At 40.0% G+C, this 26,728-nt stretch overlaps 1 protein-coding gene across 1 annotated transcript in view; it reads right to left on the reverse strand.

Moving 5' to 3' along the window:
• Nucleotides 1–26,728, reverse strand: part of NCKAP5 (NCK associated protein 5) — a 373,153-nt gene that overhangs the window by 200,520 nt on the left and 145,905 nt on the right. Inside the window, exon 4 of the mRNA XM_027637160.1 lies at nucleotides 5,042–5,101. Within this exon, the coding sequence (XP_027492961.1) occupies nucleotides 5,042–5,101 (60 nt within the window). The remainder of the gene's footprint in view (nucleotides 1–5,041; nucleotides 5,102–26,728) is intronic.

A 26,728-nucleotide genomic window follows, 5' to 3' on the forward strand; every position in this document is an offset into this window, starting at 1 on the left:
GGAAAAAAGACTGGATTGCACCTCCCATGGCTTTTTAGGAGGCTGTTACATATATCTAAACACGTTACTTTTAACAAAGTTGTAACAAGCAGAAGTGACTCAGTTCCTTATAATAATGGGACATCTTACTGACGCTGCGAGTTTTTTGATTCCTTTTCTTTTTCCTTCTTCCACTCTTTACTTAAAATACTTGCAGTCTCCACTATTTTACTGCAAAAACTGTTTGTAAAGCAAGAATTGTGCTGATCACATCAAAACTCATTAATATAACTTGTTTTTCCATTATTAGCACCATCTGAGCCTGTTGAAAGCCTTAACCAGGGCTTTAATTTTTCCACAGAGAGCTTTAAATTAATTAGTGGTTTACATGCTAACAAAGAATCTGATACATTCATAAATCAATCTAATGCAGAAGGATTACCAGAGGGTGGAAACCTATTCAATGGGGACCTCGCATTCACTTAACATGGTGGGTTTTTAACAAAAGGGTGCAGGTGTGGAATAGACGGGTACCGGGAAGAGCCCATGATAATCACTTTGCATCACTTAAAAACGCAGCAGGACACATGGTAAATCAGAGCCTAGGGCCCACCCTAAGTGAAACCCATGTAGATATAAAAGGCAATATCATCCCACTTTAACCTTCACAGTTAAATTGGCAGAGTGGTACAATTTCTTTTATGTAGGTTACAGGCCACTGAACTAATGGAAAATAGAGTCAAATCAAAGGACTTGGATGGGAAGTACAAACTAACTAAACTGTGTAACATGGATATAAATACAAGTATCAAATAAAAAAAGGTAACTTTTTTTGTCTAATTATTAAATTAATCCATGTTATTAAAACACAATATAATTGTGTATACTTTTGACACACTTTAGGCTTTTAAACTAGTTTCTGCTAACACAATACTTACTCTGCCATGAGAACTCTGCCATGTAAACTGTGGTAGCATTTTTCTCATATTTTTTCTAACCCAGCACTGTTCACTGTTAAGAAAACTTCACCAAAATGAACACTTTTCCTGGTCATATTTTGTGACCAAAGGTCTAAAGTCATGGACTTAAAAAATAAAAAATACTTTGATGACTAAAGCAGTTTTCAGTCTTTACTATGTTTTGCAGAAACTTGTGATCTGCTTTGAAAGCTGCTTATTTTAATAATGGGATCTCTGTCATCACAGACACCTGCACAGTCCTCATCAAATGCAGTAAGAACTGTACACAGGCAAACTGATTGTCTCCTTTTTCCTTTCAAAATGAGTCAGAAGAGACATGACTAAGAAAATTGTGAACATGCACACTGTGAAATTAAATACTGTGAATGACAGGAAGAGCCAAACAGCAATCCTGGCTCAGTGCTGCTTAAACTTTCAGGAGATGGTTTAGCAGTAAGTAATTCCGCATTTTGATAATGGATAATCAATATTTACTGATGGTGGTTCATAAAATAAAGAAACCTGAGTAATTGTCAGGTAGTCAGTCTGAATTATTCAGTTCTCCTAATGAAAATAAGGCATAAATACATACTCAGTCCAATATATAAGGTATCAGATTTTCCATACAACCATATGGAAAAAATATGACAGATTATTTGTATATTTTTGGTGATGTACATTTATTTGAAATGAAGTATCTTCATTTCATCTTCTATAGTACCTTCCAGTAACAAATCAGTCATGAAAAACATAACTCTGGGACATATTAAAAGCCCGTCATTTTGGGGAGCGCTGTGATGCCCACACACTGGTACCACACACAGCACACACTGTCTGATCTCCAGTTCCAGCTGAAATGTCCTCAGAAAAACATCTCCTCATAAACATGCATTTCATCATTGCTCACCTGATGTTATTCTAACAGACACACAAACCCATTTCTGAGCAAAGATACCACAGCTTAAGTAGTTTCTACAGTGTGTGCTTTGTATTTGTCATTGATTTAATACTTGGCTGCAGCGGTTCCTGTGATGCTGGGTGAACCCGAGCAGGAAGAACAGGGAAAACCCACTGCACCACACGTCCTTGCAGCATGCCAGTGACAGGGCAGCACACACAGGGACAAGGCACACACTCCCTGCTCACTGACCCTGCTCACCCTAAAGATGAGTGCGGTTTACATAATGTGCTCACCTCTTACCCTCATGACCTATCTGTGACAACAAAACCCAAACAATGGGGTTTTTTTTCAAAGAAGTAGGAAACATTAGAGGGTATTAAATGAGGTGCCATACTGCCAAAGGCTTCTGTAATGATTTGCAGTTCCTGGGACACAGGGCAGCAGTGTGGCAGCACAGCCCATCATGCTTCCTGCCATGCTTCTCATCTGCTGTAAGAAATGCTCTCCACGAGACTGAGGGAGACACGAGGACTGCATTAAAGGTGGCATGTGCTGCCACCTGTGCTCTTCCCAAATGAAGGAGTTAGTTCCCCAAAAACCTTCATGCCAATCTAACCAGCACAATAAACAAAACCAAAATGGGAGCCAGTCAAAGCAATTAGCTAATTAGTGATTAAATAAAGCTGTGGCCCGTCACTGGCAGAGAGGCTGCAGGGGGTGCCATCCCTTTGATCCAGAGGAGCAGCCGGTGACAGCACAGCAGAGCCCCTCGGGTGCCCTGTGGCTGGCTGGTACCACTGCCTGGCCTCCTCGCTGCCAGCCCCAGGGGACTCCATGCTGTCCCCAGGGAACGTCCATCACACCAAAAAGAGCAGCACACGGGCTCCAGTGCCCTGCGGGCAGGCTGCTGGCAGCCAGCACTTCTCCAGAGGAAGCCTCGCCAAAAGCTTGCTCGCTCAGAATCCCTCGCTGAAATTTCGCCATGAATGTTTGTAAGGTGTTTGCTCCAAACCCAGTGTGTGCTGCCGGCTCCTTGCCGCACACCCTGGCAACACAGCTACACAACTTACTTCATTCCCGGCCTCCCATTGTGTTCAAATACTCCAGCCCCTGGACCCTTACTGCTCTCGTACTGCTCACAGCCCAGCAAGTTCATTAATGTTAATTAATGACTGCTGTGTTTCATATTAAAATCACCAGCTCCGAGCTCTGAGACACAAAGAACTTTCCATACATCAACTGCTTCAAAGAAATTGTCTCTACAGGCGCACTTGCCCTCGGCTCTAGTTGCAGGATAATTGTGGATATTATCCCTCAGGGAAGAGGGGAAAAACTACCCAGTATTTACCTTGAGGGAAGACTGCACACCCATAGAGCTACCTGTCACCTCCTAATGGGTTACAACACTTGGCCTCCCAACAAATTATGCAAAATTACACCCTAGTTGGCAGGGAGATATGATGAATCCCACAAGCCCATACTGAAAGGTACAAGAAGTATCTGACACTCTGCAGATGAGACCATGAGGTTGGTATATATACCAAAAGCCTTACTAGCTCTAGAAGGTTAATCAGTACTGCTCATTTCATAAAGTTTTGGATTATCTCGCTAAGTATATTTTACACTCAATATATTATACTATTGCTATGCCTCCAAGGGAATGTTAGTTTAAAAAAATTAAAAGAAAATATTTTAAATAGAGTAAACAGCTCTTCCCAGATTTTGACATTTATTTACACTGTAAACTGAAATGCAATTGCAAATCCAATGCCTGATCTTTGCCATTCTTCCTCAGGCAAAATTACTCCTGGAGGCAGCAGGAGTTTTATCTCAGTCACGGACTCCTGGATTGCAATTTAACCTGATAAAAGTTTGTTTCTCAGTTCCTCCAGGACTTCTGTGCCCATGTACACACACTACCCACTGGCCAGGCTTCCTAACTCTTAAACCCCATCTTAAAATCTTCTTGTGGCCAACAAAGCCTTGTCGCAGACCCAAGGCAGACATATTGAATGGGAGAGGGCAGAGACTCCCACAGCCAAGCTGGGCATGCAGCAGGGGCTCAGGGCAGATCAGCCATACCTGCCTGAGCAAACCCTGCTCATCTCCTTCCCTTCTCTACAAGGCACTCAGAGCCCATTCAGAGCCCCTGTTCCAGTAGAGCCCCCACGAGGCACTCCCAGATCTTCAGAGCCAGGTGGGGCCACGGTAGGAGCAATAGATTCAGAGCTGGTTTTTCCTTACTTAAGTAAGGAGACTTACTTAGGTCCCTCCAAATCTCACTTCATTGTATTAATCACTAAGGATTTATAAAATACACTCACTGGAGGCAGGTGAGATTTTAAGGACCCTGTATCACACAACTCATGGAGCATCCACTCTCCAGAGACCTTCTACGGCTGCTCCCCACTAAGTTAAACAAACGTGGGACAAAAATTTTTTCACAACCAACTATGCAACTCACTCAGATCAGTAGCAGTTCCACAGTCATGTTCAAGAAGCTTGTTTGGATTTTAAGGTTTTTGAACGAGTCTCCTTTATCCCATGGAAGCTTAAGACATTTTATCTTAAGACAGGGACATACAAACTCCTTAACAGATGGGAACGGTTCCTTAGATATTAAGTAATTAAGCACACTCAGCACATGTTGGCTCTTAATGAAAATTGTTTTGAAGAGATAAGGCACTCTATAAATTGAGGTTTGCGGTTAACCAAAAATCTGCCATTTCATCTTTTGCTCACAAGGCTAATCTCATGAATTGCTACATGAAAAATGAAGATACAAGAAGCATTACATGATTTACAAAATTATCAGATTGAGGATTTTTTTAAGCTTTCATGCTTGTGTTCTTCCATTTTTTCTGTAGTTGGCCAAGATTTAATAGGCAAGTAAATCTACCACATTTTGATCTGAAATTGCATTTCTGTACTTGTCTTGCTTCCAACTCCAGTAAGGACCATCAGCAGGAAAAGGAAACAGCTTTTCTCTACCATGGTTTTTCCAAGGAAGTCAAGGTAGAGCCTTGAGTTTCCTCACATTTATGAATACATCATAGCAACCCTTTGTTATGTCCAGAACAGCCTTAGTGCTCCGGTGACCACCTTCAGCCTTAGTGCTCCGGTGACCACCTTCAGCAAGACCAAATGTACCGACGGCCGGAGGCAGACAAGAATTGCAAAGCAGTGAGTGGCTGCAGCTTACCATGGCTCCTTCACTCTTACTCTGTGCAACTTCTCGCTGCAGCCGAACCACAGACAGCTTCTCCCTATGGAAAGAAAAGTGTGTGAATAGCAGTTCATTTTTCCCCATCGGAGAGAACACAGCGCTTCCCCATCAAGATGGCATTCCTGCACATCACTGGGGTAACCCTCCCAGCAGGCCCTGCTCTCCTCCTCACGTTTCCCTGCAATATTTAGTGGCTGTATTATTGTTCCATTTTGTGGCAGTTTGACAGAGCTGTCAATAAATCAACTGAATCCAAACATCATTTGCTCCATTCAAACAACAAAGTAGCTCATCATGCCAGCGATATGGAAATAGACTGTGCAAATCAGATTGTGTTATTTAGTTCCCTATAGCCTTGCACATCAGCTTTTCTGCACCATATTACATAAGCCAGAAGGCTGTTGGATCGTCAATAAATACACAAATAAAACTGAAATTAAAACAACCTATTCAATATCTAAACATATTGTGCTGCATTTTGCAACTACTAAATTATTAGATTTTTTTTAATTAGCCTTTTTTCATACAAGATCCTTACCCAAATGTTTAGCTCGACTGAACTAACAATTAATTTGCTTAATTAAGGATTTGGCAATCACAACACACTTTCAAGTACACTGAAAAGTCGTAAGAAAGGAATGAAAAGTAGGGTTTAGCATACATAGAAAAGGAAAGATGTTTTCACAGTGTATGGACTGTGGAAACATAGAACATACCAAGTATGCGAACTGCTAAACCTAGTCAGTGGAAGGTACTGCAGGAACTGACAACTGCAGGAGGGGTATGGGAAGATAAGAATTTGATCTGGAAGCTCAGCAAAGCAGAAGATACTTTAGAGAAAAAATGGGACTTAATCAACCTACCATAATATAAAAAGCATCTATTATAAAATTTGAAATTTTCTCATTCTACTGGGACTTACCAGAAAGAAAGACCTGAACTATCCCAATGCAGCATCCTGGCACTTACCTGGGATATAGAAAATTTTTTACCTCAGTGACTGCTCAGTGTAGTCCCAATACAAGAGTGCCAGTGGCTCAGGCCTGGTGACATGACCCTGTGTCAGAAAGCGTCTGTTCCAGGGCTGGCAGGACTGGCCTGCCATTGCTGACGAAGGGCTCCAGCCATGAGCCTACTGGCCATGCCATTGGCCTTTCCTGACACAGTTTGAGTCAGGAAAGAAAACCTTCCTGCTGTGCACTGTAGGGAAGTACCAAGTCTGGAAATCACACTGCCATGTCTTCCAGTTCTTGCAGGAAAGAAGAGCAGGGGCTGGAAACTCTGTCCCACAAAAACCCTCAAAGGTGCCAAGCTATGGCAGAAGGAGGACTCTGTACCTACTCCTGTCATTGACTGGGTCACTCTTATTCAGCATGAAAAACTAACTGCTCTACAGTATCTTATTCCCAAATTTCAAAAAAATAAAAAAGTATCTTTTAAACCGTTTCTCAAGAAGCATTTCTGCCAAGGAAGATCTCTGCATACCCGCCTAATTACTGTGGGATGACAGCGCTCCTGTCACTCAGCCACAGCTCAACGTATGCCTGGGTCACTGAACCAGTTCCCCCTCTCCATTTCAGTAGATGTGGTATTTAAGTTAAGTCTCCCTAATGGTCACCTGCCCCCTCATGCTTGCTAAACCCTCACAACAATCCCCACACAGCTGGTAAAGTCTGGTTATCATGTTAACCCCAGGCACTGCTAATATTGTGATTTGCAAACAGGTATAATGTTGAAACCACTTAATACTGGCAAAAGTTGAAGATGATACAGCCACAGCCCTGCAGAAGTTGCATTTGTGTTCTCCAGCACGATATCAAGATCTTCCTTTGCACATGTGAAAAATTACGGAACAGTGAGAAGTGGCATTAACACAGCATTGATAGCTTAACACAGGTATCCTAAAAACAGCTTCTAAAAGACACATACAACCCTCCCTCCTCCTTGCTCAGATACTATCACAGGCAAATTACAAAATTGGTTAATCCTATTTTAAGGATTTAGTTCATCTGCTGGAAATAGCCCCTCGCATTTTTGCACTGCTTCAGTGCCCTAATATGTTCTAGTGGAAAAAGCAAATATTCCCTTTGAGGAGGTTTTGACCTTTTAATTGCAAACCAAATGCCTAAAGATATGTTATGAGAAAATATGCGGGGGGGTGAGGAGAGAATAAACAAGCAAAACCCCTCCTCACACCACTCCTCCATACACTTCCTGCCAGTGATCTGGAGAGATTTACTTAGTTATGCCTTCTATATCAGGAATACTCCCACTTCTCTCTCTCCACGTTACCTCCAACATGGAATCAGTTTCACATTTCTGGAATTTTATTAGAGTAAATTCCACTCAACCTCCATGCACACAGAGGGCTCCTCCTAACAATGCCAGGCTTCCCTCTCTGTGTGAGGATCCTGGCTGAAGTTCAGAAAGGGCTTCCTTAGCAATTTTCCCAGTGAAGGAGAGCAAAGACTGGCATTCTCATACAATGTTTATAACATTGCTGATATTAGGAACAAAACCATGTTTCAACAGCAGAAAATGAAAAGAAACCTGACTACCATGTAGGAGAAAAAAAATCTGCCATAGTGGATACAGAGGAGCCATCTGTTCAACAGCATCTACAAATAAGTCAACTTTGAATCAAGCAAACTCCAAGCTCCTGCTTCATCCCTCCCACGTGCAGTGCCCAGGTGAAGGAGCTGTGCACTCAGAGCCAGACCCACACAGATGGTTACCTTCATCTGGGCAGGGTGCACAGCAGAGGCTCAGCGTGCCTGTGGATCACAGTCATCCTGAGACTACTCCAGGGAGCTTCATTTGTGATGCCCTTGGCCCATCGCCCACACTGAGCCATTTCCCACTACCTCTATATAAACATACATGTGTGTAATGGGCAAGAAGTGTGGTCAGAATCCTGTTACAAGCCAACACCATTTAACACCAATTTGCAGTGTTGGAAGTTTTCATACAAGATACATGACAAGAGAGAACTTGTCATGCTCCATGTCTAAGCAGATCAAATAAACCCTTTCGTCACTATCCACCATCTCAGTCAGTTCTTATTAAGGCAACAACTTCAGTGACTACTCTCAGCCCCAATTTTTAACATGGTGTTACAATTCAATAATCATTTTAGTATAATAATAAGCTTTTAGCTGCTTTAGCCTTTCAGATATTTCAAATGCAAAGAACATTTGACATGCAGCTTCAAAGTTAATCCTGTTCTTTTAATCATTGCTTTTAAATAGGAAAAAACAGTAGCATTGTTTTGTTGCTATATAGTTTTGTTTATTTTTAATCAAGCATGTTCCATCCCTATAGCTTGATTAATTAACAAAGTTAATTAGCAAGTGCAGCCAACCTGGAAGGAAACAAAATCTTCTCCAAGGATTTAAAAAAATTAAAACATGTTCATTGAGAAGTTCTCATATTCGCTTTTGAAAAACCTCCAAATGATAAAAGGTATACAAAAATGCTCTTTGAAAGCACAGTTTATGCTCTTAAGTTTGAATATTTGTATTTTAAGTGGCAAAATTCCCAGCCAAGGACTTTGCAAAGAAATAATTAAAGGAGTCAAACAAGGATTCAATTATACCCTTTCCAGATGGAACCAAGCACACAAGTAGTCACTGTGTGGATGGAAGAAAGATACATTTCAAGCCTCAGTATTGCTAGTAGAGATTGCAGGAGCTTATTCTAAAAAACAACAGTTTGAGGAAAGCCCATTTAGTCCAAGAAAAACATAAATGTGCTAAATAATTCTGCAAATTCACAGCTCTCCTTAAAGTAAATTTTCTCCTCTCTCTCCTTTCCCATCACAAGCCCATACCTATCCCCTAATTCTGAACAAATGCTGATAATGTTCCTGATATAGTAACAGATACCGTCAGATCAAACACCACAATAAAAACTACACGGGATACCTGAAAGACTCCATTTTTCTTAGTTGTTATTCTTTGTATTGCCACTTTACATCAATACAACAAACCCAAAAGCTCTAGCAGTGAACATCAGCTTCCTAAATTTTGATTTTCATTTTTATTTTGAAACTTCAGGTTCAGAAGGTGTTAGATACAAGGCTTTGCTCCTCCATCTAACACAGCAAGGTATTACTAAAATAGCCCCTGGATAAAAGTTAAAATATGCTGAATTTTATCCATTTTCCAAGACCTCAGCCATTCAGAATCAGGGTATATTTTCAGTGGTAAATAATGATTTTAGCATTTTAATAAAGAAAAGTAATTTTATCATTAACGAATAACACAGACAAGACACAAAAGAATGGAAAATGTCTTAGAAACATCATCTAAAACTGAAATTAGTGCTTCAGCAAACCTTAAGCTCCATGACCCACTGAGAAGAGAAGGGATCTATCCCACCCTGACATTGCCCTTTCCTGTCCTGATCACACAGGACAGTCCCGCAACCTGCCAGTGTGCATTGACAGGTCTTGTATTTTCAGCACTGACAGTTGCAGATTTCAAACTTCTCTTATTTTCTCTTTCCTAAGTAACTCTTTCCTAAGTAAACTCCTCTGCAGAAAAAATGAATGTGGACAAAATTTAACAGGTATGACAGGTCCCAAGTTACTCATCTGTTTCTCTAGTCACCTTTTTTTTTTTTCTACATGTTTTCTACATGTTTCATCCTGTCTTGGAAACTTTCACTCTGAAGCAATTTCATTTAGAAGTGGTTAGTTCTGCACCATAAAGTGAACCCCAGATTTTCTTGTCATTGTATACCTCCCTCTATTTGTAAAGCCATAAAATCACCACGTGACCCACTGACAAAGTGAAGCTTTGAAAATACATTGAACATTTGTTTTATTATTGGTGACTGTGGTCAAGCAGAGTGAGCAAGTTACATGCCAGCAAGTCCTTCTGTGCTATTTTGGAGAAGAGAAATTCCAACCAAGTTTCCATTCTATGCTATTGCTGTGAGATTCAGAAGGTGAATAAATACTTTGTTCTTACAGGGAAAAAGCAAACAGAAGAATGGCAAAGACTCAGAATCTGAATTTGCAAGGCCTCTCAAACCACTGTGCCTTGTAACCACCCCTTGTTTATCACCAACCAAAATTATTTCTCCTTAAATTTCCCCCCCCCATATCATTACTTGTAGCCACAGCATTGTTTTTCAAATGAACCAGAAAAAAGCAAAACTAAACCCCATTAAACATGGATTAAACATAGCGTGGTGCTAACAACTGACCTAGGGGCAGGGCGCTGGTTTGTGCAGAGAGACACAAGCCTGGCTTCCTTCAACTCTTAGTTTTCCAGTGAGGGTTTCCCATCCGAATGCTGACCAGGCTTGACCTCATCGAGTCTATGAGATCTGACAAGGGAAGAGCCGAGGGTGGAATGGCTGCAGTGAACTAATGCGCCTCTTTCAGCTCCTATTGCGATCGCAGTGGGCAGCGATGCCGCAATCGCCCTCCTGACCGACGGCCACGTACGGCGAAGGCATTTGGTGCTTCATAAATGTCAGCCTCGTGTACACTGAGAAACTGGGCTTTTAGAGTTGTAGTGGTTTAACTAGGTCTGGTAATAAAAGAGTCATCTTGCAAAAAAAAACCAAAACGCAAAACTTCATTGTAAATTTAAGTCTGAGCAAAGGACAAGCTTTATTTAATTGTTTTTACAGTAATTGCAAAGACTGGAGTTATAATAACAGAAGTACCAATGCTGTCAGGCAGAAGTAGAATAAATTGGATGAGCCACCAGCAAGGCACAGGCTCCTATTTACTGCTAATTTATTTGTAATAAAAGATAAGCATACAGAAAATATAATTTACATTAAAGTTCTCTTCTACAGGACATGATTCTGCCAAATCCACAGAAGCAAAACAGGTAGTAACTTACTTAAACTGTATTTTCTTTAAGTGACACTAAGAGCAAAACAAAATTAAAATTCTAACTATAATCTAGAATAGGTATCAGCTAACCCCATGGGCTCCTCACTATTTTCCAGTGCATTTTTTAATGTGTATTAATCTGACGAAGAAGTTCAAAGTTGACCAACTAGTTACTTTCCAGAAGCATCCAAACAAGACACCAAATACAAAAGAAATACCATGGAAAAAAATCACAAGATAACAGTTCAGAAAGGAGGAGGTAAAGAGAGGAACAATGCGAGGGCAGAGCCTTCATTATAAAAGCAAAAACATTGTCTTTGGCTAAAAAGAGAGGCAGAGCCGTGGCAAAGAAATTAGAAAGGAAAGGTTATGAGGAGTCCATGGCAGATTATCATCGAGCTGTTTTTGTGACAAATTACTCTCCCAGCATGGGCTCGGCAGTTGAGGTCAGCTGGGCACCTGAACAGGGTAATTCTCCTCTCCTGAGCACGTGCATGGGGATGGATGGCAATGAATTTCAACAGGAGTATCCTCTCTCTGAGGATGGCAATCTTTATTACTTCATTGACATTTATTGTTTTCAGCACTGAAATTATGAGTGCAAGGCTCTTGCTTTAATGATTCACTGGTATTTCAGACAACATTTCAAATATATCTATCTGTTAGTGTTGGAGTGCCTTCTTCCATTATTAGTGCTGATTTCACAATGCTGCCCACCTCTCAAATTTTGTACATATTTCAGCCAACAGACATAGAGTGGTCTAGACCTAAACTTTAAAATGTTGGGGTTTTTTTCTCTTGAGCTTCAAGAGGGTTTTTAACCCTGGTGATGTAAAGAAGCCAGCAAGCGAAGAGCAAAAGCTTTATAAATAGAGACCTTTAAATAACTTTCATTAGTAATTGCTAAATAATTAGAATGACAATAAACAGAGCCATCAAGCAAGACATGGAGATAGTATCAACCACCACAATCAATGCAGTTTCTTGACTAAGAAAAAAACAGGGGAAAAAAAAAGTGATTCTTTCCCCATGACGCACACATTTGGTTGCAGGAGAAAAGATTAATGTCTGCATGATACAATGCCAAATCATTGAGATAATTATGAATTATACCAAGCAATCATTTCACAAATCTCCTGGATCATCTCACTTATGACCATTATTCATGAGATAATGCACTCAGCCGCAATTTTTTTCAGATATATTCCTCTAAAGTCTTTCTTCTGAGCTGAGATTCCAGGTGGAAGAAGAAAATAGGTTGGGGAAAAAAAGCTGAATTTTTTATGAAAGACAAAAATGGAGGAAATGAGGAAACCTCCCCCCCTTTTCCTAGTCACCTTTAAAGTCTGCAGACAGTAGTGGGAGATACTTGGAGATTTATTTTAAAAAATAGCCCAAACACAAATCTTGCAGCAGGCAAGGAAGTTACACCTGGCTGTCAACTGCAACCTCGACTATGAAACACCAAAATCTAAATGCTAAGAAAAGCCAAGTAAACAACACTAGAGTATTGAACTCCAAAATACATCTAAAGTACAAGTTTTCACATTATAAATTCAATAGTCCATGCATTATGTAAATCTTGTATTTATAGGAAAGCAAAATTAAGGTTTTAGCAGGGCCAAATCCTGTACAGATTTGCTCTCTGCTTAAACCTTTTGATTCAATATATCCCAAATAAACTACTAAAACTCACTACTGCAAATAAATGAGCACTGGATCCATCCCACAAAATTTGTTATTATTATAAGTGGTACATTAACCATAAACCTTACTGTCTCTGTTCTGAAATCCACACCATAAAATACCAAGCAAAAACACTTCGACAAATTCACAATGCAGTAGTTTGGAACTTCTTGACGTAAGTGACTGATTTATCAATTTTAATGTTACATTAACAGTAATATTTGTATTTAATGCTGTATTATTTCTGGCAATAAGTTGCAATCCAAGAAGCATACAGTGGGAATTTGTAATATTAGGCAAGCTGCCAAGTTCTCAAAGACTTATCATCATGGAAAACCTCGGTGTTCAAAGACAAAAAAAAAGAAAAAGAAGGACTAATAGAAGGCAGCTTGGAATATTAGTTCAGCAAAAGAAACTTTAAATTATAATATAGGCAGCTGTTGCACATAGATCCCCACCCTTTACTATAAGAATTACTGCCTGCTCTTTTTTTCAGGTGCTACTTTTAAAGAGTATCTTACACTAATGAAAGCATGTTTAATCGAAGCCCTAAAGTGCTCTAAAATGGTACCAAATTTCTTTCTGAGAATCCTTTCACAATACAAGGCCTAAAGTTCGCACTTCTCTAATTAAAACACTAACTGTACTGTTTATCTTCTTTCTGACAGTATCCTCAGAACAACCACATCATTCTTACCTTTTCCAGTACAGGTCAGTGTGGAAAGTAACATTCAGACTAATTCAGCTGATCCTCCCATAGTAGTATATGACCCAGGAGCTCCACTTCTTTAAATGGGATGATAAGACACCTCCCAGTGTAGCTTGACAGTGCAGCTGTCAAGTGGGTAAACAAAGAGGCACGAGGTCATTGCTACACGAAAGTTTGGCCCATGGTGAACAGACAACAGTTTAAGTCACCACCTTGTAATTCGTCTTATTTCCAACACACACAATTGCCACTCTTCATTTCACAGGATGCTTTTTTTGGTCCTAATCCCCAAATACACCTGCTCTTCTTGCTGGAAGCACCAAAGCCGGTGACATAGGGCTGTTCAGTAGAGCTGACAAGGGCTTGGCAACATATCGGTCACCAACACAAGAAATACGTTGCTAAAGCAGATGCTGCTTCCAAACAAATCAGATTTTTATTTCTGTGACCCTGTGACACTGAAAGCTACAGCAGAGATGTTCTTGCCTACACAGGTATCAAAAGATTATATTTTTAAATGCACATTCAAGAAAGAAGAGAAAGGACTAGACGGGAACCACTATGTGTAAGGATACTTGGCACACTATGCCTGCCCTCCATCTGTCATTCAGCAGATCTCCTATACTCTGGATTTCAAACCAGCCAACAGCTCTAGGTCATGCATCATCACTGGGACAAGTGTAGCTGTTTCTCCTCAGTGCAATTGCTCTTAGCAGTGTCTTCCAGCTTCTGAGTGTATAAATTCTCACTTGCTGTATCCTGTTCATTTTTCCTCTGGGTCAAGCTGCTCTCTAGACTAGATGGAGTCTCAGTTCTTGTGTTTCTAGTTGGGGTTTCTGGACGGTTTGCAGTATCAAACCTTACATACAGATACAGATTTATACCATTTTTATTGCATTGTTTCTTGTATTAGTTTTGGGGCTTTTTTTCCCCTGTAGTGGGTTGACCCTGGCCAGATGACAGGTACCAACTAAAGCCACTTTCTCACTCTCCCTCTGCAAATGGACAGAGGAAAGAAAAAAAAACAGCTAAGGATTCAGGATTCATGAGTTGAGATAACAGCTGGGAGAGGTGAGTTACTGATTACTTTCTCAGGCAAAACAGACTCAGAGTGGGGATATTACTTAAGTTTATCACTAACAAGAGCAAAAAAGTGAGAAATAAAATAATCTTTAAAACACCTTCCTTCCACCCCTCCTGCCTTCCATGTTTTCCCTCCTCCCCCCCAGCGATGCAGAGGGATGGGGAATGGGGGTTGTGGTCAGTTATTGTTTCTGCCACTGCTCAGAGACAGGAGTCCTTCCCCTGCTCCCGTGGGGTCCCTCCCACAGGAGACAGTCCTTGATGGACCTGTCTAGTGTGAGTCCATCCCTCGGGCAGCAGTTCTGCCCAACCTGCTGTCCCGTGGGTAACTCCTCCATGGGGTGCAGTCCTTTCCCAATGAGGTGTACCAACATGTGTCCCTCACAGGGGCCACAAGTCCTACTCGGGAAAAACCTGCTCCAGTGTGGGTTTCCCTCTCCACGGGCTGCAGGTCTCCAGTAGGGCCCTGCTCCATCTTGGGCCTCCCACGGGGTCACAGCCTCCTTCGGGCATCCACCTGCTCCAGCACAGGCTCCTCCATGGGCTGCAGGTGGGTTTCTGCACCCCGATGGTCCCCCATGGGCTGCAGGGGCACAGCTGCTCCACCCTGGTCTGCATCAGGGGCTGCAGGGGCCTCAGCTCTGGCACCTGGAGCACGTCCTGCCCCTCCTTCTGCACTGACCTTGGTGTCTACCTTGGTGTTCCCATGTTCTCACTTTGCTCTTCCCTGGCTGGAATTCCTTCTGCACCACAACCTTCTGTTCTTAGATATGTTATCACAGAGGCGTTACTATCGTTCCTGATTGGCTTGGCCTTGGCCAGCAGCAGAAAGCCTGTCCTGGAGCTGGCTGGCATTGGCTCCACAGACAGAGGAAGCTTCCAGCAGCTTCTAACAGAAGCTATTCTTGTAGCCCCCCCCACCTCCGCTACCAAAATCCAGCCACACAAACCCACTACATTTTCCGAAGTAAATATTTGGAACCCGGAAGGTATCTCCTGCTATATGATGAATTCTCTGCTTTGTAAACCAAACAGAACTAGCTGTGAATCCCACACTCCGTGAGCCATTTCTAGCAAAAATGAATTATTATTTTCACTGAGCCTGGACTTCAGACGACCTTGAAAAATGAAAAACAAAGGAATAAGCAAGCAAACAAGGTTTTCTTTTAGCAAAGGACTTGGAAGTTGAGCTAACAAATCCCCCAATCACTGGTTGCTCATATATATTTTTTCTCTGGAGATTTGTCATATGGAGATGATGTGCTGTGGAAATTCTTTTGAAAGGACATGCATTTCCCTAAGGGGTTTTTAATGAGAATTTATTGCTCATGAAAGATTCAGGATTGGCAACACTTCAGTCTTCAGTTAATGATCTTTGTTTATTAACATAAAATGCATCACACTTAACAGGAGTGTAACTTTCCCAACTAATGCATCAAAGCACAAAAGAATTCTCGATCCTTCAGTCTTATTCCCTGAGGCTGTCTGAGAGGGTGTTAGCTGAAATTTATATGGTTGTCCTCTAGGAAAATGAAGTCAGAACCCTTGTTACACGTAAAGCTGAAAACTATGGAAACATTTTTTCATAACCAAAATTACTCAGACAAACTAACAGCAAGAAATGGCAGTAGACTGCTATTACTTCTAACAGCACCTATTCCTTCCACACAAATCTTTTACCAGCATCGGAAGGTCTTTGCTTAATCCTAATTCTAATTACTTTTAAATTCCATGGGTAACATTCATGGAAAGTGCTGATTCCACACCCTGTTAGTAAATTACTTTAGAAACTCAAGGAATTTCCAAAAGAGTGATGAAGGCTACAGGCAACTGGGTCTGAAAACCAGAGATCCCAGAAACACACCACTAAGCCACCTCTCATATCTTGTATTTCTAAGGAAATAAAAAGGTAGAAATGCTTAAGAAAAAAAAAAAAAAAAAAAAAAGGACAAAATGGGGTGTAAAGCACAAAATCCAAACACATTGTTTTGGATACTAGGCCCAACAGGATTTCGACACTAAGCTCAACCAAATTCCTAGAACCTCCTGCTTTCTTCATAACTACCTTTCCTTCTGTTCTCTCCAAGAGATACATCTAGTTCTCATTTGTTTGCAAGAATGTTTAGAAAGGTTTTTCTCCCAGCTCTCTACAAAACCTTTCACTTTTCTCCTACAATTCAAAAAAGATGTCTGATCTTGCTTCATTACTGGCTGACCTCTTACCTCTGTTTTCAATCCTTTGTTCCCAGATCATCACAACAATTCTTAGTATTCTTTGTAATCTCTTTTTTTTTTTTGGGGGGGGGGGCGTTATGCAGTGTGATGTGTTTCTATCCATCCAGAAAGCCCACAGCATGAGGATTTCACATTTTCTTAACAGGCTGCGCCTACTATTTCTTTTTGCTCTCTGAGCTATATTTATTGCAAACTCTGTAACCTTCCAGATGTCACTCATGTCCTCTTTTAATTGAACACTGAAATAGCTTGAAAAAATCATGTGGCTAAGGAAGAAGATCAAAGTGATTTTATTGTGCTTTATTCACTGTAGTCCTCTCTCTTGATTTTTTTTTTCTTTACACAATTTTTCAATACTTACTTATTCTGGTACAAATCACTAACAAATGTGCAATGACCTTGCACTCACAGAGAAAATACAAAAGAGAATCAAAGTTGCTCAAAAAGAGTCCTTTTCTTCACTACTTAAATTGTTTTCTTTTTGTTGTTTCTTGTAATTTCATTTTGCACCCTCAAGAATAAGAACACTATTCTAGTAAGACCCAGAAACAGTGCTCAGTCAGGTGGACACATTTCTACTGGGAACTGTCTCCACTTTAAGGCCAGAGCAGCTGAAACTCAGATCAGGCCCCTGGAGCAGTGTTTTCTGTTGCAACCCATCACTGCTCTCCTCCATCAACTCACCTGAGAGATTAGAGATTTTCTTCTCACATCATTTTACAGAAAATCAAACAAACTGAACAGTGAGATTACACCTTTGGGTACAGCAGAACAACAGCTCCAATTTCCTTGAGTGTTACCTGTACATCTGTAGACTGAGAATTGGGCACTGGGATTACCAACCAGTAACACAGAGTACTTTGTACTCAGGAATTCATCAGAATGAGTCCAAGAATATGCCAAACCAGTCTATCATATATACAGAGAGAGAGAGAGAGAGAAAGAGAGAGAGAGATGCTGTCCATACAAGGGAAAGCATCCACATATAAACCGTATTGCTTCCATATTTGCTGTGAAATCAGCTATTCAATTTTACATGTCTATATTCATGGCTTCTGTGATTAAAAGCATTAGTGCATCTATTCAATCATTTGAATGTATACTGTAGTAGTGCAAAAAGAAGGAATAAACCAATTATGAAAATAATTTCAGGTATCCATCCATTTTTTGTAATTCTGAAAGTAAAAAGCAGTTTCCTAAAGGGCTTTTGAGATCAATTGTGCCAAAATGATATTTTGTAAAATTATTCTCATTAATTGTACTTTAAGAGCAACAGGTTATTTAATGATATGCAACAATTGGTTCTTGGGTCACCTGCAAAGAGCTACTGGAACAAACACATCACCTATGGAACATGTTTTGGGTAGATACAGCCCCTGGAGTTGTCTTCCAATAGGACTCTCAGGAAATGACAGATAAAATAATTGAAATAATTATTTTCTGAGAGCATCTCTCAAATGTCTACATAAAACATATTTAAGAGGTATCAACAGGTAATAATTGCCACATAGTTTTCAGTTTCATGAATGTGATCCTATTTATTGAATGAAAAGATTTGGAGAGAGAAGGTAATTCAGACTTTCCTAAAGATCTCTGTGGACTTCCATAACCTACTAGTTTTGTGAAGAAAAAAACAGATCAAAGCTAATAACAGGGATTTTTTTTTTTTTTTTTTTTAATTTAAAGTGATGCTGTAAGAAATATCTTTGGAAAAAGTTATAAACTGATGGACTTCCCCCAGGCTAAGGAATGTGTTTCAGTATGCCTTGAACAAAATAATGTTCTCTGCACCACATCTCACCATGCCAGGAAGAAAACAAGCAGCATCCTGAAAATCACTTTGAAGTATCCTTCAGTAACCCAACACACAAATTCATATTCATGCAGCCTTACAGCAATAAAATCAGTTCCATGCTAATGATATAATTGTTTCTCCTACCATCCTGTCTATAAAAGAAGACTAGATAAAGTCAAAGGCAGTGGCCTCTGGCTGATTATGTGTTTTGACAAATTAGATGATTAACTGAAACCTCAAACTCAAGATTCGTGGTCTCAGTAGACTTAGAAGAGGAGAAGAAAAGCTTTGCTGCTGAAAGGACACGGATCTACAGGGACCTTAGCCCAGACAGGGAGTGCTGTTCAAAGAGCAGTGTTTGTACTGCTCACACAGAGGCTGCCACTACACACAAGCTTATTCCAATATAGAAATTACAGCTGTCACTTTAAATAATGGAAGTAGCATATGGTAATATATGCAAAATGCTTCCCAACACGTTCAAGTAGAGATGGAGAAACTAAGTTATCAATGACAGTTTTACCACATAATACACCAATGTAACACTTAACAGCACTGAAAATGAAATCCAGACATATCAGTGGAGCAATGGCAGTATTTTTATATTTATGAAGCTTTTTAAATTCACGTATAGTCAAATCACAACTGCAGTGGCTGCCTCAGAATGAAACAGAGAAGACTGAATAGCAACAGGCACAAGATCCACTTGTGATGCTCAAGCTGTTTTACTGGTTAAAAATCACATCCTCTGGTGCCCTGAACTTGCTTCAGTACATCTTTAAAACCTGCTCTCTGAATATTAAATGAAAAAACACTGTCAGGTGAAACTTGGGTACTGTCTATCTTTCGGATGGTACAGCTCAACAAAGTTGGGTCAGAACTGTTACTTAAAACTTTTCCAATTATTTGTGATGTGACCATTATGAAAATGGTACTGCCATCATTTTACGAATAAACACAATTAAGAAAAAAAATCTTCCAGTTCAAAATCTGAACCAGGGAAGCAAACACCTTAAGAAAAACCCCAAAAACCTCTTGGGGAAGTTTAAATTATTTTTCCATAGAGACATCAGCCAGATCTGCTCTGTGAATGAGGCCAGCTTCTTGAAAGCTCAAATAGCATCAACTTCAATGGAAGTTCAACTTCAGCAAACAAAACAAATAATTTAAAAGATATGGACGAATAAAGATTAAAATGTCTTAGTGTTCAGGAATTTCCAAACTTATTAAATGCATATTAAGAAATACTTAAAATATTAACTGTCTGAAGTATTAAAATGGAACCATTTTCAGCAGTTCAAATGCCAACCAGACACTTAGGCAAATCTACATTTCCCCAGTTTTCACAATAAATAGCATGTTTTGAAACCAGTTTGGTGTTTGAATAAAGATCCTTGCCATTTGCCACAGCAGAAGGTTTCCAGGATTGTATCTGGGTAATGAACTGTGCTCTGAAATTACTTATAGTCATCACCACAGTCAGCTATATCACCCTTGGTAGGAAGCAAAATTAAAATCACACAGTGCTCACGTAGCATTGCCGCAAGTATTACCTCATTTACAGAATCAGGAAAAGGTATGTTCCAAATCAAAGTATTGATTATTTTAAAATTTAATTCCCTGGTCAAAAGCTATAACAAGAAAACAAATCCAATAAGGGGAATTTTCCAATTAAGCGAGCCTAATCTTGATTTTAAGTTACTTTGATATTAGAGATCATAAAACTAGAACCACACTTTAAGTATCCAGGTTAAAAAAGTAGGAATTAAAACAGCCATATATAAAATTAGTGATAAACTAATTTTATAGGTAAATCTCCTGCTTCACAAGATGGCCAAGCCTTTAGTATATATGAGATCAAAACATTTGACAGAAAGTGTTGGGCATCTTGATTTTTTCCTGATTACACCTAAGGTATATGTTTACCTTCATTTCAAAGCATTGGGATGGGGCTGCAACAAGCAACTGCTTTAAGATCCAACACCAATAATCTGCATTTTTCTTAACAGAAAGCTAACAGAAACAATCTCCTCAATACCCAGGGTTCATTAGCCAAATTGCAACTGTGGCTCTTAACAATGGTTTAACAAGAGTGCACAAAGAGCTGAAAGTGCTTGTATATGCACAATATATATTTCTATTGGTCTAAGTTGCTACACAGGTGTTAGAGCTGCTCTGAACTCAGGGGATTGATAACTAAGAGATGTCTGTGTTCATTTTCCTTCCCGAAAGTTTCCAAAGCTTAGAGCTTTGGAGAACACAGTAGCTTCTCCTTTTTCATCAGGCTGCAAGAACCAGCAGATTTTGATACGCTAAGATGCTTCCATGTTGACATATTTTTCTTAACAAGATATTGTCTTAATTAGTTTCATCTGCCATTTGGAAGTTATCTAGAAGACATGTTAAGGATTTTTTTAGTGAAGCAGAAAAAAACCATATGTTTTTAGACTGCAGATTACTCCTTCCTATAAAACCAGTACCTGCTCATCACTGTACATCCAACAAAAACAGTTTTCATAATTGACAATGAAAGTTGTTATCATCTAATTTCATCCCTTCATTAAACACTGTCAGTGAGGAAGCATGACCAAGACACAGAGGGGATTTTTTGCCCTTCTGCTGGCTCTGGCCACAAAGGTAAGGCCTTGCACCAGGAGCGCTTCCACAGACCTCTGTCTACAAAGGTCTCACTTGGCATCAATGCAATGTCCCAGTGTGTTAGATGATAATACAACTACTTGCTAAATTCAGCATTATTTTAGTTAGCATACTTCTGCTTTTCTCACAATCTCAGATGTAGGAAAAGATAAACTCTCAAGGTGCATGAAGTCTATCAACAGGTACTTTCCCCCAGCACTGTCCTGTGAAAACATCATAAAAAACCGTACCTATTTATAGACAGTGCTTCCGTATGCACCTATAAAAACCACAGCTTTGTTTAAAAATCCTGAGCTTCCAATTTCTCAGAATTGCAAGTGACAGATAGAGAAAACAATTTATTTTCTGGATAGGTACTGAATAATTTTCATTTTCCCCTACACACAGATCATGATCTACAAGGTTTCCCAAAGATGTATTTTCTTTAAAAACAGCAATATCTTTTGGAGCATTCCCTGCAACAATACCAATCAACTTTCCTTTTATGAGGAGAATGTTTCTAAGTAAATGCACAAAAGTACCTGACGGCATCAGAAGTATTAATGAAATATTTTAAAACACTATAAAATTATGTCCATCATACCAAGCAGTAATTTAACACTTTAAACAGGCGTCCAGATGGCTGGTTTCAGTCAGACCATTTCCAGTGACATGTATTTAATCAGATGAATTACCCCAGACAAATAACCAGCCTGGATTTTTAAGAGCAGGACAATGCCAGAGCGGGATCGCTAGAGCTGGAGATCAGCCGGGTTTAGAAATTACTTCAGGCTGGGGCTCGCCAGCCCTTGGCAGACCAGAGGCAGCAGGGCTCAGCCCTGCTCCCTGCGCCAGCAGGATGACTCAGGCACCTGCTGGAAGCCCCAGTGGCTCGGCAGGACCTGCGGGACATTCCCGCAGTCCCGGCCGCAATCCCCCAGATGGGCTTTTAATTAGCGCCCCGCCGCCTCCTGACAGCCCGCGATCCCCGCAGCCAGAGCGCCCGCAGCCTCGGACACAGCACACCGCCTCCGCCGGGGCCCAGCTGGCCAGCCGGGAACCAGACAGGGAGAGTTTGACTGCAGACGAAGGGGAATAAAATTCTGTCACTGCCACAAAGCAAAATGTCCCTCTGACTCTCCAGGCTTTTTGGTCTATCTCTTCTTCAGCAGACCTCCAACCACAATCATGCTCTGGCCGGACTTTTTCATTTAGGTTATAAATCTGCTCTTTCCTCAACGGTGAGAGGACTTTCCCAGGAGCTCCCTGGCCAACCACCAACCACTCACATTGAAGAGCAGAGCCATGCTTTCACCTATTTAACTGTACCCCACAATGCCCATCCTCTCTATGACTATCTTAATTCCCTTCACATCCTCTCTTTCTGCATTTCTCCAAAGCACTCTGCTTTTCACACGTATTTTAACATTGCTGAAGCCAACAAACTCTCACAAATTCTAATACATGTGTTTTGGTGATTCTCCTAAGCAAACTTGGTTTGACCTTGAAGTCGATTATGGTCAAAGCCATTCAGGAATATCTGTGTACTGTCCCTGGACATCACAGAAAAGGACAAACCTGGGGAGTGAGAGCCAACATTACAATCTCTGAAGAGGTTAGAGCACAGTAACATCAGCTGGATCCAGAACTACAGAGAGCTGACAGAGCCCCTTCCGTTATTTTATACAAAATGAGAAAAGGTGTCATAAATTTTCACAAATTGCTCAAATATTACAATCTGAGTACTCAAATACTTATTTCTGCCTCAGCAATCTGCAGGAAATGTGCAGTTTGAGCTGGCAATAGAACCACATGTTAATGACTCCCAGAACCAGCCTCAACTTTGAAACAACGTGCCTTGAGCCTCACTGCAGAATGAAATTAAGACATTACCCAGGCTAAGTGCAAGAAATAATCCCATATTTAATGCTGATTGTTACACAGAGTAATGCTGTAGCATTTACTGCCCTTTTTATGCTCTTGTATACACAACAGACAGAAAAAAATTGTCTTTCTTTTAAACTAGTCAAAGTTTGAAAGCTTTCCTGGAAGGTAAGGATTTTATTTTTTTTTAAGGGAATTAAAAATCTGGATCAAGACATTCACAAGAAGCAAAAGCCAAAGTCAGTGCCAGCCTTGCTTATTTTCAGAAATAAAGTTGAGCAGTCTCAGGACCTTGTCATTTTGAGCATAGATTGCATTCTAGCATATCAGATGCTTCAGTAATGGGATTTTGTAAATCTGAAATGCATTCACATTGTGTACATAAAGAAATCTCTTGATGTCTTACCTAGTTTAATGCTCTTTTTCCTCATATGTACCCACCCATGCCCCCTGCTTTCAACAGCTAATAACCAATACATCTGATGAAAATTAATTGTCTTGACAGCTTGCATAAAAACTATAAAGGTCCAAAGGAAAAATGCTGTGGCAGCATTTTCTTTCTCTGTAGGACAGTAGCTATGGAAACTATCTTCAGAGGCCAACTGGCCGCCATCCCGGTACAACACAAAAAAATCAAAATGCTACTTTTACTGGGTTAGTCAGTGGCACCAGTCTTAATTATCAACCTCTACAACGTTGTTGCACTTCAGCTACAGTAAAATATCCATTGATTTCGTTGGGAGTAAAGCTGGTATGACATTATAGCAGTGTTACAGGCCTGGATAATACAGAGCCTTATGAACTGTCCTCATATTGATAATTATTATGATTACCGGTCAAAAAGAACAAATAAAAATGTAAAAAAAAGACAGCTACCTAAAATACCAATGTGTAAATCATCCAATTTCTTAATATAAAATATTTTATTACTTATTATGATAGAAATACTCAGGCAAATACTTGCAGCCAAAGAGGAAATCTCTAATCTTATTTAACTGTCACATTTCACTAACTGAAACTCTTATCCTTTGGGAAGGGTTTTATCCCATATAGCTAGCCTGAACAAAAGCTGTGATTTCTAATACAGTCTGACAAAATCATCATTTTTATGAATGCTGAGAGATTAGGAAGGATTTTTCCCTGAAAAGGTAAGATACAAAGGAGCCAGAGGTTGACTATTGCAAATGCATGTGGCAACTTTCACTGGCAGCTACAGAAGAGTTCCTGTAGGACAGCAATCACAGGTCACTGATGAGACTCAAACTTTTGAAGAAATATGTCTTCCATCCAGAATGGTATTCAAAAAGTAATGAAATATTTTAGTCAATAAGAAACCTACCTATAAGGAAGGAAGCTGGAGTATGAATATACCTCAAGTATATACACATTTCTATCATTACAGAGGTTGGTATTTCACTCAACTATACAATTTTGCAACTCTGTGGTGCTCTGATACCTTTCTGTAGTTTTTCTGGAAAACTCCTTCTGTCATTCTTATTTAAATGGATTACCCAGGCAGGACAGAATTATATAGACCAGATTTATGTTCAATTAAGAGCCAAATTTTCCCCAGTGCCCATGACATAGACTGGGTGTGGGTCATGGGCTGGGGGCTGTGGAAACACAACCTCTTGAAGGATTTGGCTTGAAATACTCGCACTTTGGCATGCCCTACAAAAACAAACATGAGTGTGTTTGAGGCCTTGGGCTGGCTGTTAGCCTATTATCCTGGTAACCCCTGAGCATCCACAAATCAATTATGGTCTCATTCAAAAAGTGTATGCTTATTGACAGAAGATAACTATAAATTAAGGCATGGGCCTAAAACACAGGATATTTAAGCAACTTTAAAATTTAATTTAGCTCACAGATTACAAAACACCATTATCCATGGATTTCTAGATCTCCATCCCGCTATTCCACTAAGAAGCCATGTTCCACCTCCTCCTTACCTCAGGAGGATCTCCTCGTAAATGCTGAGACACAAGCAGGTAGGATGGATTTGCAACAGATTGTGCTGGTGTAGCCCCATTTTGCCCATTGAAGATGTATCTCTCCAACCCAACTACTACACTGGCCAACTCATTTCAAATTGAAGCAAAGCATGTGATTTTCAGGCTATTAAGCCAATATGAATTATTATAAATATCAAGTAGCTCAAGATCACGTTCTCTTCTGCATTTTCTCTTGCTCACAACTAAAGATCAAACGGCCTGTGTCCTTCTAATCTTAGTCATGACCTTCACCAATCCTTCAAGTGCTGTATGATTTCCCACAGATGAAGGCTTCTTTCCCTTATAGAGGAAGGATGTTTGAGCTGTATTTATTGAAGATCTAGCAATTCATGTCTGTTCCTTGTTTTTAACAAATTAGCACAGTGTTGAGCAGCTTTCTCTAAGAAGGAGCAGATGTAGTCTCAGAAATATGTATTTACTTGCACTGCATATTAGACAGTCAAAGAAATAAATTAAGACCATCAATGCAATCTTAATCCAAATTGTTTCACTTGTTGACTGAGAGCCTCACCATATGGGAAAGGAGCTTTCACTGTAAAAAAAAAATAAACAAAACAAAACCAAAACCCCCACAAACAAACAAACAAAATCAATCAATCAAACAAACAAACAAAAAAAGGAGGCAAGTTTTCTGCAGGCAGAGAGAAATTCACTACTGCTTCAAATGGCAAAGAGAAACTCAGGGCTGTGGGTCATGATTTCATCCTGTCATGTAAGAGCCCTGCATCTGAAATATTGACTGCGGGGAGAATGGGAGGGAAGAGGGCCATGCCATGCTTAGATCCCCTCAGCACCATCAATAAATCCATGCCTGACTGGAACTATGGGTTATATTTTAGATCTAACAATAGCTCTCATTAATTCACTTGTTACCTTTACATAGATATATCAGCAGAAGATTGCAGCAAAACACAACAGAATGATTTATTACGTGCCTCATATTGAGGTTTGATCCAGTTACTACTAAACAAACCAGGTTCCATTTCAACTAACTTGGATCTGACTCAAAAATATGTGGTCCATGCTGCCATCATAAAAGAAAAGAGGAGATTAACAAACTGAAAGGACAGACAATAGGGCTTATGTGCCAAAAGCCTGGCTTCTTTTCCTGTGGTAATCTCATAAGAGACACCCATGACTGAAAACCTTGTCTTTCCTACCATCCTTAAGACTATCACAGCTACACACTGCCAAGTGAAGATGTTAAGGGGATTAATCCAGGCTCTAATAATATTTATCCAAGCATTGCTAAAAATATCTTTCTTAGAAAAGCCTTTACATGACAAGGGAGAGATAAGTTCACATATTGATACATCCCAACCTACCCAACCTCTACTCTAGCACAAAACCCAAAATCAGACAACAAAATGCACAATAAATAAATAATGTTTTTATTACTCTATGAAGTAACACCATCAGTGACCACTGCCACCCTTTCCTTTAATGGTGCACACTTCATCAATGAATTAGAGCATTAGCTTTTACCAAAATTTTTTTAACCAGCTGTGAAAAATTATCTTCACCCCAGAAAATCGGTCCCAGTAAAATAAAAAGATTTCTAACATCTGTTAATACCACACTTACCCTCTACAGTTTTACAACTTGGTTTCATCCCTCACTGAAATACATGCTGCTGCAGATCCAAATATCTTTCTCTACTCTGCTTTCACACTTTGTAACACCTGTGTTATGAATCTAAAGACCGAACAGGCTGTTCCACTGCACATTCCTTTAGTTCTGACAGTGTCCTAACATAGCTTTTCAA

This window comes from Corapipo altera, unplaced genomic scaffold, assembly GCF_003945725.1.
Source record: "Corapipo altera isolate COAL_440 unplaced genomic scaffold, ASM394572v1 45, whole genome shotgun sequence".
Classification (NCBI taxonomy): domain Eukaryota; kingdom Metazoa; phylum Chordata; class Aves; order Passeriformes; family Pipridae; genus Corapipo; species Corapipo altera.